A 13,707-nucleotide genomic window follows, 5' to 3' on the forward strand; every position below is an offset into this window, starting at 1 on the left:
CTCGTGTTCTCTCGTCACTCCGATTGGCCTTTTTCACCGTCTGAGAACGATAGGTGAAAATGTGCTTGAAAATACCCCAGTGAGGCCGACAACCCAAGAAATTCTCGCACAAAGACACGAAAGCAGCGAGATACACGATTGTGTTGGGAGTGAAGTGGTGGAGTTGTGCCCCAAAGAAATTCAGAAATCCCCGAAAGAAAGGGTGAGGAGGCAAGGAAAATCCACGGTCGACGTGGGTGGCAAGGAGAACGCGCTCACCCTCCCGAGTTGCGGCTCAGATTCCTTCCCTAGAAGCCGCGCCGATCCATGGGGGATCAGCCCTCCGTTGGCTAGGTCGTCGAGGTCTTCTTGGCGGATCGCAGAGCGGATCCAGTCGCCCTAGATCCAGCCCTTCGGCAGGCCGGCTCGTGAGGAAGATCCACCCCGACTGGTCGCCTTCCCCTTCGCCTTTGTCGTCGCCTTCTTCGCCCGCTCCAGAGCCGCCATCTTCTCCTTCCCCCTCGTCGCCGGCGAGACGCGTACAGAGCGGCGGCGCTGGGGCAAGAGCGAGCGCGACGAAGAAACCTGAAGAGGAGAAGAGGAAATGAGAATGCACTGTTCAAGAAACCCCGGTCCGACGCCTTATATGAGGTCGCTTCCGAGTGGCTGACTGGTAGGCCCGGACGATCCTGTCAAATCCCGTAACAATCGCGCGCACGATACGTGGCGAAAAAGGTGGCACGGAGATCGAGGCGACTCCGCCCTATCCCATCCGATTACTGCAGCCTCCCCCGTCCTGCGTGCTTCCCAAAATTCGAATCCCGCGAAATCTGCGGGCAGCAGAACAACCTGTCAGACAAAAGATCTCCTCCACACCATCACTCGACAAAAAACTAAGAATGGATCAAGGCGACTGAAAAGGAAGTTGTTGTCATCACTCAGGTTCATTGATCCGGAACAAGATATGCTCATGGCATGAAAAATGAGTCGGAGAAGTTCTCAACTCCTTCCCCACTCAAACCTCGATCCATTCGGGGGCTAATGATGAAGCTATGTACCTAGGGTAGGGTCATGGACCTGTCCTAACTGCCCTACCCAAGGACATCTCTAGAAGAAATCACCTTTCAATCGACTTGGAGGTGTTCCACTCGACAGACTCGAAGACACTCGACCAAGAAGCAATCACTCGACCCAGTTTCAACCACTCGACGGCCAGGAGACCTAAAGTCACACCGCACGCTAACGGTCGGTCATTAAGTAGCCTTTATGGTCATCATAACACTTTATTAGAGGCGTTACCAGTAACGCCCAACCTTAATGTATTTAAAACCCTGCATAACTGAGGGCCGGAGGGGTCTGGCGAACTCTATATAAGCCACCCCCTCCTCAGTGTAAAGGGTTTGCACCCCTGTAATTCATACACACATAATCCAGTCGACCGCCTCCGGGCTCCGAGATGTAGGGCTATTACTTCCTCCGAGAAGGGCCTGAACTCGTAAACCTCGTGTGCTTACAACTACTCCATAGCTAAGATCTTGCCTCTCCATACCTACCCCCCTACATTACTGTCAGACTTAATCCCACGACAGACAACACTCTTCCCTCTCGTTGCTATGCATCACCTAGATAGATCTTGCCTGTTCGTAGGAAAAAATTGAAATACTGCGTTCTCCAACACCTTGGACCCATGATCATTTGTCAAGGGCATGTAGGCTATAGTACCTCCCTCATAAAGATTTGCACCATATGGATGCCTTATGCCTCAGGGGTGTCGACCAAAGCATTGGTCGTGGTGAGGTTTTGGGAAAGACCAATGGCAGAGCTATGTTATGGCCTGTAGGGGCCATGCCCCCCAGCCTCAATCAAAAGCAGGAAGGATTTTTTATGGGGTTCTTAGATTAGAAAAATATATACACCCTTTTCCCTCCCCACCCCACCCCCAAACTTTCATTATTTCTGCTTGCCCCCCTGAATATCCTGCCTAGCTCCGCCACCGAGCAAGACTTGTAAAAACAGGGACCTTTCATCTCTCGATTATAAATAGTGCCACAACCCCTTTGGACCATGGATTTGGTTCCCCGATTGTGAGGTTGGCATCGTTGGTGCACCATGGTCTCTGCATAGTCATGTTCTCGAGCTGCCTTGAGCTTGAAATCTGCCTTTTTCCTTTGCCAGGCAATTTTTAGCCAAGATGGCGAGTATGGCCTCCTCAAGGCTCTTCTCTGTCAATGACATCGGTGATGGGCGTTGTTATGATTGTTCATCTCCCCCGTCGGTGGAGTTAGTCACGACGCCTTTGTCGTTGTTCGTGTTACAATGAGGACTTCCTTCTTCGAATAATCTCACAATCTAGCAAAGCGAGCAAGTGATGAGCATGCCCATCTAGAAGTGCTAGAGTGAGATCTTGTTTTGGAAGGTTTCAGCTCTGGGTTTTTTTCTGCTTGTTTCTTTACTGTTTTTCCTTTTTTGGATTCAACAAAAAATCAAAAGATTTTTGAATTTTAGAAATCTCTTTTTTAATTGTTTGTGTTTTCTCAGATATTCAAAAAGTGTTTGCCTACTTCAAAAAATACTCATTTTAGAAATGGATCACTTTTTAAAAAAATCATGACTTAAAATCAACATAAAAACCGACTGAAAACCCCGAAAAAAGGAACAACATGCTACAACATGGAAAGCAAATGGGTCGTCCTAGTCAAACAAACCTGTGCTTTTATCGGCATTATGATGCGAAGCGCACATATGGGAGCAACTATTCAGGGGGGTAACCCACTAGAACCAGGACAAAGTAGTCTAGCACAAGCTGCCTGTGGGCTTGGATTTTGTTCTAGCCAAATGTCGCACGACCAACCTGCGATCTCAGACATGTCCTCTTCATTCTGATTGGTGCCATCCATTCAGCAACCATCAATATTACCTCGTCTTCTTCAGCGTTCATGATTTCACTCTCGGGCTAGTAGCTCGAATTCGATGGTGAATCATCAAAAACCTCAGCTCTTGACATCGGGTCCATCTACACATAATGTGAATCATATATCGTATGTATGAATCTACGAGATGTTAAGCGAAATCAACAAGAAAATATTGGAGAAATTTACCTCTTGACAAGTCATTGACCACTTTGAGGTCGCACGGTGGAAGGGGTGGCGCAGGCGGATGATGAGAAAAAGGTGACGGGGCTACGAAAAAGTGTGGTAGGTCCATGAATGGCTCAACGGAGGCGACATTGGCCAAATCACGGTGGTCTAGGCTTTGGAGGTGGCCACCAACGAAGGCGGCACGAGGATGTGGATGGCAACGCAAGGGAGCATGTGACCTAAAATGTCCATGGTGCCAACATTTGTATAGATGGAGGGCGTGCTACATTGCCTCGCCAAACCTCCAAATGTGGAGGCTCGGGGTCTCGGTCTGTAGCGCCCTCGCCAAATCTCTATAATGACGGTTATTATGGCGATCAAAATGATATGGTTGACTTTGCTAGAGTTGCTCTTACGCGTGTGAGCATGATCACCAAAAAGGTGTCCTTCTAGCAACTGGCACCGTAACGAGGAATGGTGGCATTCGGGGAAATGTTAGGTCATGCACGATGTTTTTGTCTTATAACTGCCAAATAGGATAAATGCGAAGGTGGAGGAAAGAGAAATAAGAAGGGAAAAGGGCTTGCCTTCTCTTAATTAATAGATGATATCTTAGAATGTCTCATCACATATTTAGGAATAACTGGTTACTAGTTGAACATAAGACTAAGAAAAAAACAATTGTACATATGTTTTTATTGCCATCTCTTATTTATCAAAACTGCTCAAGATAAGATTGTTTTACCAACAGCTGTATATGTCCTTATAATGCCATATTATAGTCATGGCCTAGGTTATTTCTATATATATTTTTGCGGGAAATGGCCTTCATTATTTCAACATACAAGAAAAGAAAACAAAGACTATTTGGTCATAGATAACATAGTAGCATAACAATATACATGGTGTACATTTTTTTAGGACCTGATAAGTACCACACAAGTGGCACGAGCACATGACAACTCCAAACGTTTTTATGGCAAGTTTGGTGACGCAAGGATGACAACTTTAGTTGGCAGTCATGACAATTTTTGTGCTTCAGTTCATTTTTTACAGAAACTCGCCAGAATTTGCCATCCTTGCGTGACTGGAATTGTCATCGAAAATGTCAGGGCAGGAGTGTTACGCACCTGACGTGTGGCACTTATCACTTTTTTTAACCTGTTGCATTGCCTTCTTCTCTTTTACGTGAAATGATCTCTAATTTGTGACAGCAAAGCAATATTTCCTTGATACATAAAATGTTATTTTCCATGCTATATCTAAAAACAGTACAGAAGTTACATGTGGAACTATTTTAGTTGAAAACGATGAGGCACACCCCCATCGACAACAATACATAGCACAACTGGAGCTTCTCCTCCATAGATCATCACGACAAATCAGTGGCGCGCTTCCCTCTGTCTTTGTTTATGCAATTTCGTACGCCGACGGGAGCAGCCTGGGCACCGGGTGGGCCATCAGCGGCACGGCCCGCTGCAGCAGCAGAGAGAAGGCCTCCTCCATGTTGAGCTTGTCGGGCGTCTGGCCCGCCGGCAGCTCCCAGTCGAACGAGTGCACGAGCGTGGCCGCCGTCACGGTGACCACCCGCAGGCCCCAGCTGAGGCCCGCGCAGATCCGCCGGCCGGCCCCGAACGGGATCAGCCCGAAGTCGCCCCCCTTGACGTCGACGTCGGCGTGGGTCCCTCCCGGGAGGAACCGGGCGGGCCGGAACTCGAGCGGGTCGGGCCACAGGGCCGGGTCGCGGGCGATGCCCCACACGTTGACCAGCAGCTCCGTGCCCTTGGGGATGCGGTAGCCGGCGACCTCGCACTCCTCGGAGGCCATCCGCGGCAGCGAGAGCGGCGTCGACGGGTGCAGCCGGAAGGTCTCCTTGATGACCGCGTTCAGGAACGTGAGGCGCGGCAGGTCGGACTCCGAGACGAGCCTGTCCCGGCCCACGACGGCGTCCATCTCCTCCTGCGCCCGCTTCAGCATGTCCGGGTGCCGGATCAGCTCCGCCACCGCCCACTCCACTATCGTCGACGTCGTCTCCGTGCCCGCCACGAACAAGTTCTGCATGCATGCATGCAAGCAGAGTTAATCAGGCACATTGAACGGCTGCGGTTGTGGATTTGCCATGCCGGTCAGCGGTCACAGTCACGGCCGACTACGAAATAGATTGTTACCAGTATGAGCGCCTTGACGTCCGTGTCCGTGATCCTGTCCTCCTCGCCGCCGGTGAGGGACTTGTCTTCCTGCACCATGGCGAGCAGCAAGCCGAGCAGGTCCTTACCTTCCTTCTCCTCGCCGGCCGTGCTACCTCCGGCCCTTCTCTCGGCGATGATCCCGTTCATCATGTCGTCGAACCGGCGGTGCAGTTTCTTCAACCTGGCAACAACACCCTGCGGGTCGAGCCACCGGAGAGCCGGCACGAAGTCCCCGACGTTGAGCACGCCGCCCACCTCCATCACCTCCAGCACGATCTCCTTGAACTCCTTGGCGCCAAGCTCGGCGCCGGCCGCGGCGAACACCCGGAGCCCCACCGCCGCCCGCGAGAGAGCGTTGGTCGTGCACACGTTCGCCGCCTTGCCGACCGCCACCACCCCGCCGGTAGCAGCGGCATCAACGAGGGACCTCACCATGAGCGCGGCCTCCCGCTCGCGGAACCCGCGGAGGTCGTCGAGCGCGCGGGCCGAGAAGAGGTTCACGGCGCACACCTTCCTCATCGCGCGCCACCGGGGGCCGTAGGGCGCGAACACCACGTCCTGGTAGTTGTACGCCATGTGCTCGCCGCCAGAGTTGGGCGGGCGGCTGCTGAACTTGGCGTCGTGGGTGCGGAGGAACTGCTCGGCCGCGCCCGCCGACCCGGCCACCACGACGACGGAGCTGCCGAACCGGAGCCGGAGCACGGGCCCGTACACCTTGGACATCTCGTGCATGGTCTGGTGCGTCTTGCCGCCGAGCTGCGGGAGGTTCCCGAGCACCGGCCAGCCCCTCGGCCCCGGCGGCAGCGGCGCGCGCCCCTTGTCGGCGCGGAAGAAGGTGGCCAGCACATAGCATACGCCCACGGCAACGGCCAAGGTGGAGAGGAGCAACGGGAGAGGGATGTCCATGGCGACGAGGTGCATTGTTGCGTTCGATCGATATGCAAGCACTGCGGGTGCTCGAGTGTTCATGTATGCAATGCATGCATGGGGTTCAAGATGAAGGCGCGCGGTAGGTGGACATGACTGGCAAAACTGCACAGGTGACACGTCTCATCCGGCGAAGCTCAACCACAGCTTTTACTTACCAACTACTATAATATGGTCTCTTGCAGCTTTCGCCTACCTACCGGTATGCCTGCCACCATTGGCGTTTCGGATGGTTTAGTGTCGCCTACTACAGGACGGTAGTCCTATTCTCACTGGAAGCGATGATAGGGCGAGGATGGAAAATGTGCAGGTGAATGTGCACAGATACGCCCTGTTTGGAATCTCTCCGCTCCGCTCCGCCCCGCCGATATAAAGGTTACTAAACATGTTCCATCACTTGAGTATACTCCGTCGTATGAATGAACTGCGTGGTAAAATAGAGTACCTACCTTGTTGGTGATATGGCGAGAAATGATGACATTCAAGACGGGATCAAGTTTGAACTATGTACAATGAAGCACAGGCCTTAATGAACCATAATGGCGGAACAATCAGAAAAGGTGACCTGGTTTATCCTTGATTGTAGATTTGTAGTTGTATATGGTTACCAGGCAACCCCTGGCTTTTGTTTTCTTTCAACTGTATCCAACTCCGGAAAAGCTTTGGATGAAAAGCTGGACCATAGCCCATAGGCCTTTTCTCTAAATACCAGAAATGATGACATTCACGCAAATGTTATTGTGTCATCTGATTCCTGAACTCTAGTCCTAGCCCGGGCTATTTCAGCCTACAAGGAAAGGAAACAAAAAGTGAGATTCAAAGATGAGTTCATCGTAGACAACATAGTAAAATAAGAGCATACACATCATCCCAGCACACTAGCACAGCATGACGGGCTGGTGAGGTAAGCAAGGCCATGTATGGTGGTGGTGATGCAGATTCAGTCATACAAGACTTCGTTATCATACCAACTTTACCAAGCAATCTAAAAGGCTAATGTCGATATGGATATGTCCGTGGAAAGTAAGTTCAGCGGAAACAAGAACTGCATTTCATTTTTCTTGTCACAGAGCATAAAAGGCAGTAATTTACAAAGACTACTAATGCTGCATCCATTATCCATCGGTGCATCCCTTTCCCCGTTGGTCCCACACTGCTACGGCTATGCCCTGCCCTGCTGTCTAAGGCTCTAAGCTGGTCCTTCCCAGGAGCAATTTTATGAAGCTTAAATTTTTTTTGACGGCGATGAAGCTTAAATTTTACTCCCTCCGTTCCATATTAGTTGTCGCTGAAACGGATGTATCTAGACATAGATACATCCGTTTCAGCGACAACTAATATGGAACGGAGGGAGTAGTAGATAATACTACCATCCAATTTCATCAACAGAGAGCACGGGCCTACCTCTTTATCCCAGTTGGTATGAAGCATCATCACAAGCAGAGCTAGTATTTGCACTACCATGGCACATATGATTCCCAGCCAAAGCCCCTGCCACAGAAAGGAGGCTCATGCTAGAATTCAGGCAGAACCCGCAAAACGTATCCTCCCAGAATTGCATAAAACATATCGTACAACTTACCTTACCACCGATCTTCAGAACAAATGCAAAAATAACAGCTGAAGGGATACCAAAAGCATAGTAAGCACATAGGTTGATGAAGGAGCATACTTTTTGCCAGCCACAACCTCTAGCGGCACCTTCAGAGCAATAAGCAGATAAATTTAGAAATTGTTACCCAAGATCAGTACTAATGTTTCCAAAGAGCTACAGGGGTAGATTATTGTTCTCATATGAAGGCAAATCTAATGTTAAAGGGGTGGACATTTGAACCATATTCAACAAAAAATAACCCCAAACCTACTAATGTTTCCAACAAGCAACAATGATATATTGTTTCTTATATAAGGAAAACATTAAAGGGGTGGCCATTTGAAGCATATTAAGTAAAAGACAAACCTACTTATGTTTAAGTGGAACGAGCTGCAAAAGGGACCATGCCCCCTGTTGGTACTGTTTAAGCCCAACGTTTAAGGGAAGAGCCCATGTTAGTACTGTTGATGGCCCAAAGTTTAAGAGGAAAGAGCCCATGCTGGCACTGCAAATGGGATCGTACTACCTGAGGATTAATTTAAGATCCCGTGTTGGCACTGTGCACGTGGGATCCTACTACCTGATGAGGACCCATTTTGATTCAGGTTCTACATGTGCCAAAAAGGCTCATCTTAGAGCTGCCGTGTATGATGTGTACACATATGATGTCATTGACGTGTAATATGATGAGGTGATTCACATCTAAAAGCTTTCTGTTTGGGATACCGTGTTCAGGTGATGTGATCAGACACAGATGTCCTCCTGTGCAAGCAAGAGGCAAGAGCAGTGCATTTCTGTGGCAAAGTGCCAACCGTACTACAGGAATAAATTGAAAATACAGAGATTGTCCTCTCATTTTTGTCAAGTCACTGTTCAATTTTGTTCAGCAGTTTAAGCAAGTTGTTACCAATTGATCTGGTGGCTTGCATCCGTTTGATCTGTTAATATGTTCTGAACACCCAAACCACCAGTTTGTTTCTTTGCACAAGTGCATGTTCTAAAATGTGATGGCATGCCCATAATGCACTCAATTCTTTATTTTTTACTTCATGGCAGACTGTTGAAGATGTTGGATACACATTTCAAAGAAAATGATGTGTCTTGGCGCGGGCAAGTAGCCATAAGAAAGGAAGCTACTTCAGGCAACTTGAGCACCTGAAGCATACCTAGTGTCTCTACGGCTTATTAGAGCAGCAACCACCAGGAAATCTTGCACACAATCTAAACGCCCCAGCATGTACGGCGGCTGGTAAAGGACACAGATGATGAAGATGTACACTGCTGGACTGCTACAGTGATGTGGAGTGCACGAGTTGGTCAGAAAAGAATACACCGTGGAACTGCCACAGCCTCAGGATCAGGAGATATCCAGGAGGGTCAGGGAGTGCCAAACTTAAGCCTTAAGCCGCACAAGCTCTTGGGGCGCAATACAAGACAAAGCACGAGATTTTTATCGGCTCAGGTGCTTGTATATAAAGCCTGAGGAGAGATACATTTAAAGCCAAGGAAGGCGCTAGTGCAGTTGCCAATTGGTGCACCAAGATAAGAGGCATACAGTGACCGTCTCAGAAGGATCAAGAACTTGAAGGAGCTTGGGGGGCCTTGAAGAATCAACGCGTGAATTCACAGGTAAGATCGAGCTTCTCTACATGTGCTTGTTTTCTGTTTTCTCTTCCCAAAACAATTTCGATGGCATGCAGTTCTGTTGAATTTAGAGTTTGCAAGCTGAAATTCTGCGTGTTCTGCAGCAGGTATGGAGATGCTGGCGGGCGTGCAAGATGGCCTGAACATAGAGCAAGAGTATATCAACGCGATGCGCACGCAGTCTAACGTGCGCTTCTTATCAAACAAGGAAGAGATGGAAGCCCTTCTTCAGCCTCAGCAAGATCTCATCCTTCCGATGCTTCACAAAATGGGGCAGAAAAAATCTGCTGAAATCAAGCTCGCAATGTCCGGTTACTTTGATGCCAGTGCTGAGGCCTCGGAGATCTGCAAGCAGCTACTGAGGAATATCAAGAACACCGAAAGCAACTACCAATCAATGGACAGCTTCCTTGCAAGCATAGGCTGTACTACTGCCCCTAGTAGTACCTCCCTTGCACTGGAAACAATCCCGGGTAGAAGCAACCCTTTCAGCACCACCACAAGGAGCAATTTCAGACAGATTCATGACAGGTACTCCTCCGTGCTCAAGACCATCAAATCAAGTCACAGGAAAGTGGCAAAGAAGCTCAAGATAGTGAAAATCATCAAGAAGCTCTCAAGGACTTGCCTTGTCATTGCCGGTGGTGCGGTTGCCATTGGGATTGCAGCACACCTGCTGGTCTTTAGCCTTCTGGTTGGATCTGCGCTCATGGGGCTCTGCCCTATTGCGGTCAAGAGGAGGGTCACGAGGCTGAAACGTTCTAAGACAGAGTCTTTGCAGCAGCTGCAGGAGCAACTTGATACTGCCGCAAAGGGCACATATGTTCTTGGCAGGGACTTCGACACGGTGAGCCAACTCGCCGTGCGCCTCTCTGATGGTATCGAGCGGGAGAATGCAATGGCAACATATTGCATGGAGATGGTGGATGAGAAGTATCCGGTGCAGGAGATGGTGTTGGAGCTGAGGAGGAGTTGTTCCAGCTCTAGGAGATTGGCCATAGAGCTAGAAGAGCACGTGGGCCTGTGCCTTGCTACAATCCATAGAGCTAGAGTTTTGGTGATCGAAGAGATCTCCAAGCAAGCATGAATACAGTTGCCTGTTTAGTTAGTGTGGACATTATGTGTAGGAGTACTACTTCAGAGATGTATATATTTTTGTTAGATCGTGCAGGGAATTTGCACTTCAATACATTAGGATGGAAAATTAGGACAATTTAGCTTCAGCCAAAGAAAGAAAAGGAAGAAAAAACAAAAATAAACGGACGGTTTGTGAGAGTTTGAGCAAAACTAGAAATATCAACTGCAATTTCTTGCAGGGAAATTGATGCTTTGTTGTACAGTCAGTGTATATATGAAAACATTCTGAGATTATTTCTGAAATAGCACATGCAAGTAAAAAAAAAATTCCACCCATCCTCCAAATTATCCTGTTTCTAAACATTTGTTAGCAATTTATGTTCAATATCTGTTAATGATTTAAGTTCAATCTGATGGCTACTATTCGAAGGTAACATGCTTGAGGCAAACCAAACAGCATTAATATTGGCAGAAAATGAGTCAGGGGACTATGCAACATGAATTCTGTTTACACATAAGGCTTCCTCAGAAGGGAGAAAATTACTGTATTCTAGACATATAAAATTAATATTAAGATGTGTATTTAGGCCATACCTGATAGCGTGCATTGTATTCCATCCATGAAGTTAGAAGTGGCGAGAATTGGCATCATTATTGATACATACTTTACTATCTCTTCTTCATTGCTGTACAAATAACCCCACACATCTCGTACAGAAACTGTGATGATAACTACAAGGAGGCCTTCTACTAGGCACATAATTCCTGAAATAAGAACTGATAGACGTGCTGCCTGTGGATTCCCGGCGCCTAATTCATTGGACACTCTAATACTGCGTACAAACATTAATCATGAATTCAAACTGGTTAAGTACAATTTTGAGATGTTAAATCTCATAAAATGAAAGGAACGGAGTGGAATTCTGATATTGTGCTCCCCTGACCTTATTGCACTGCTGAGGCCACTTGGAATTGTATAAACCATCCACATTGTGTTTAGGCTAGATAAATGAACCAAAGTTAGTGGCATAATCAAGTATCTGAAAGCGTAATGTCAAGCTAGCTAACATTATACTTCGTGATTATCACAAGAAATGGAAAAGGGAAGGTGTGTAACACCATGCTACTGGCCTACCACCATGTGATTTAAGTGTACCAGGCAGGTAAATAGTCTTGTTATATAACAACACTGTTGAATCTATTAAAAATCGTCTGTTTGTTAAAGATTCTCAGTAATTTAGTGCAAGAGAGTGCTTCAAGTCCTGTTTTCTTACCTGATGGATAAAATTGAAGTTTCCAGTTTTGGATTTGGAAGAAAACCTGCAAGGAGAACCACCATCTCGAATGCCCAGTACTCCAAGCTGAACTATATTGCAAGCCAAACAACCAGTTCCATGAAGAAGAAGAAAGGTGGTAAACCACATATCACTTTTCACCCAGTTGTAAAGACATTCTATTGCCAAGATACTTATTAGCAAGACATTGTTTTTTAGCGGTTGCTCATATCAGGCTTACCAGGTCATAAATGTAGATGGAATGGCCAGACTTAAAAACAAGTTCACATCCTTTAACACCGCCCTTGACCATCCATGCCAACTCCTTCTGCCAGCTTCAGAGAATTTAACATACAGTGCTAGCAATATCACATTGAACCAGTAAGATACCGAGGTTGCCAGAGCTGCACCTCTGTAGCCAAGACCGGAATTTTGAACAAGGAACCAGCACAGCACAATGTGGAATATCAACGTCACCCCAGAACAAACTACCAGTGGGTGGACAATATTTTGGGCCTGCAGTAACTTGGTAAGGCACTGAAGCAATCCGTATGCGAAAAGACCGGGAATCAACAACCGGGCGTATGTTCCAGCTCCATACGATATCTCTGGATTTTGACCAAGAGCAGTAAGAATTTGGCCAGTGAAGGCCAATACAAAGGCCAGTGGAACGCTTGAAAGCATAAGAACGAAGATAGCCCTCTGAGCATGCGTCCCTAGCATATCATACTGTTTTGCCCCATATGATTGCCCGCACAATGTGTCGAGTGCGCTTCCCATTCCCAGCTGGCGCATTGCAACGACATGAAGAGGTGAGAATTTTCATCAAATCTAATTGCAACTGAAAGTAGGCATCATCTGATAATGTTGGAAGAAGATTTTATGCCTGCTGGTCACATAAGCATACTAATTTTCTGATAATCTTGCTCACACTGCATTAAAAACTACTAGCTCCTAGATGCTCGCTTTGCATTTCATATCAACTCGCTCTTCCTTTCAACTTCGGAAACAATTTCAGTTCTGGAAACAATTTTGTCATGCTTCACAAGTAGCAACACGGGCTTTACCAGGACGCTGAAGCCAGTGACGTTGGCGAAGGAGGAGGCGACGGAGGCGGCCGAGAGGGGGAGCTCGCCGAGGTGGCCGGCGAACATGACGGAGACCACCTGCAGGCTGTACTGCAGCAGGCTGCATGCCACCAGCGGCGCCGCGAGCCCCACCTGCCGCCGCACCTCGTCCCGCGCCGCCGGCGCCGGAGCGAGGGGGAGGAGGAGAGGCGCTGAGGAGGCCGTCATGGCTGCCGAGCTCGCCTCGCCTCGTCCGCCCATTCCACCCACGCTGGTCTTTGAGCTTTGACGAGCTGAAGGGAGGGGAAGACGCTGACGGGGCGCGCTGGTCGCTGTCGCGGCAATGACGCGCGGCGGCGCAGGCGATGAAAGGGGACAAGAAATACGGGCCACGCCACAGTTTGATAGCCCAATTTGGGGGTCTTGGGCTGGTTCGATTAGGACTGGGTTTCTTTCTCCCGAAGCGCGGTATTCAGGCTGGCTAATGAATTGGAGCCTGATAGGCTTTAAGGACACTGCATAGCCCAAGCAGAACGCAGATCCGAAAATACAGATCCTCACTGCGTACTCTTTTATGAGAGCTGCTATATGTACGAGAGAAAAAAAAATGCACGACAGAAATTCATACGATTTTTATACGACCAGACTCATCTGGTGATGTGGGCCCAAACCTCAGGAAACGTGCCTGTGTTTTGTCGTACGAAAATCGTACGAAAAATCATCGTACACAAGGCAGTTTCATTCTTTTATTATTTTCCCTCTAAAAAATGAATGTGTATTCTTTTTTCCATTTTTATAGTACTTGATTGGTACATATGTGTACAAACAATTATTCCGGTGTCTTTTTTAGGACAGTAGTCCAAAACAAAATTTCAGGTT

At 48.1% G+C, this 13,707-nt stretch overlaps 3 protein-coding genes across 3 annotated transcripts; 1 reads left to right on the top strand and 2 right to left on the bottom strand.

The window, feature by feature from the left end:
- Positions 1–4,280: 4,280 nt before the first annotated feature.
- LOC123148568 (flavonoid 3'-monooxygenase CYP75B4) lies at positions 4,281–6,448 on the bottom strand. Its single transcript, XM_044568003.1, has 2 exons — positions 5,225–6,448; positions 4,281–5,111 (listed from the first exon to the last, which is right to left on the bottom strand). Exons 1-2 carry the CDS (start codon positions 6,212–6,214, stop codon positions 4,467–4,469), a joined length of 1,635 nt encoding a protein of 544 aa, XP_044423938.1. The 5' UTR covers positions 6,215–6,448; the 3' UTR covers positions 4,281–4,466.
- Positions 6,449–6,721: 273 nt separating this feature from the next.
- On the bottom strand, positions 6,722–13,224 carry LOC123148569 (protein DETOXIFICATION 16). Its single transcript, XM_044568004.1, has 8 exons — positions 12,829–13,224; positions 12,003–12,547; positions 11,762–11,848; positions 11,432–11,488; positions 11,082–11,320; positions 7,755–7,873; positions 7,577–7,663; positions 6,722–6,959 (listed from the first exon to the last, which is right to left on the bottom strand). Exons 1-8 carry the CDS (start codon positions 13,087–13,089, stop codon positions 6,897–6,899), a joined length of 1,458 nt encoding a protein of 485 aa, XP_044423939.1. The 5' UTR covers positions 13,090–13,224; the 3' UTR covers positions 6,722–6,896.
- Positions 9,210–10,738, top strand: LOC123148570 (putative UPF0496 protein 2). Its single transcript, XM_044568006.1, has 2 exons — positions 9,210–9,395; positions 9,515–10,738. The coding sequence occupies exon 2, from the start codon at positions 9,520–9,522 to the stop codon at positions 10,495–10,497; it is 978 nt and encodes a 325-aa protein (XP_044423941.1). The 5' UTR covers positions 9,210–9,395; positions 9,515–9,519; the 3' UTR covers positions 10,498–10,738.
- Positions 13,225–13,707: the final 483 nt, after the last annotated feature.

The sequence above is a fragment of the Triticum aestivum genome, chromosome 7A (assembly GCF_018294505.1).
Source record: "Triticum aestivum cultivar Chinese Spring chromosome 7A, IWGSC CS RefSeq v2.1, whole genome shotgun sequence".
Taxonomy (NCBI): Eukaryota; Viridiplantae; Streptophyta; class Magnoliopsida; order Poales; family Poaceae; genus Triticum; species Triticum aestivum.

Excerpts from the sequence above, each read along its gene's own strand:
- LOC123148570 (XM_044568006.1), top strand. The coding sequence starts at position 9,520 with ATGGAGATGCTGGCGGGCGTGCAAGATGGCCTGAACATAGAGCAAGAG.
- LOC123148569 (XM_044568004.1), bottom strand. The coding sequence starts at position 13,089 with ATGGGCGGACGAGGCGAGGCGAGCTCGGCAGCCATGACGGCCTCCTCA. Across the intron at positions 11,849-12,002 it reads CCATCTACATTTATGACCTG|CTTGGAGTACTGGGCATTCG; the intron begins GTAAGCCTGATA and ends AATATAGTTCAG. Across the intron at positions 6,960-7,576 it reads ATACCAACTGGGATAAAGAG|GCTGAAATAGCCCGGGCTAG; the intron begins GTAGGCCCGTGC and ends CTTTCCTTGTAG.
- LOC123148568 (XM_044568003.1), bottom strand. The coding sequence starts at position 6,214 with ATGAACACTCGAGCACCCGCAGTGCTTGCATATCGATCGAACGCAACA. Across the intron at positions 5,112-5,224 it reads ACGTCAAGGCGCTCATACTG|AACTTGTTCGTGGCGGGCAC; the intron begins GTAACAATCTAT and ends GCATGCATGCAG.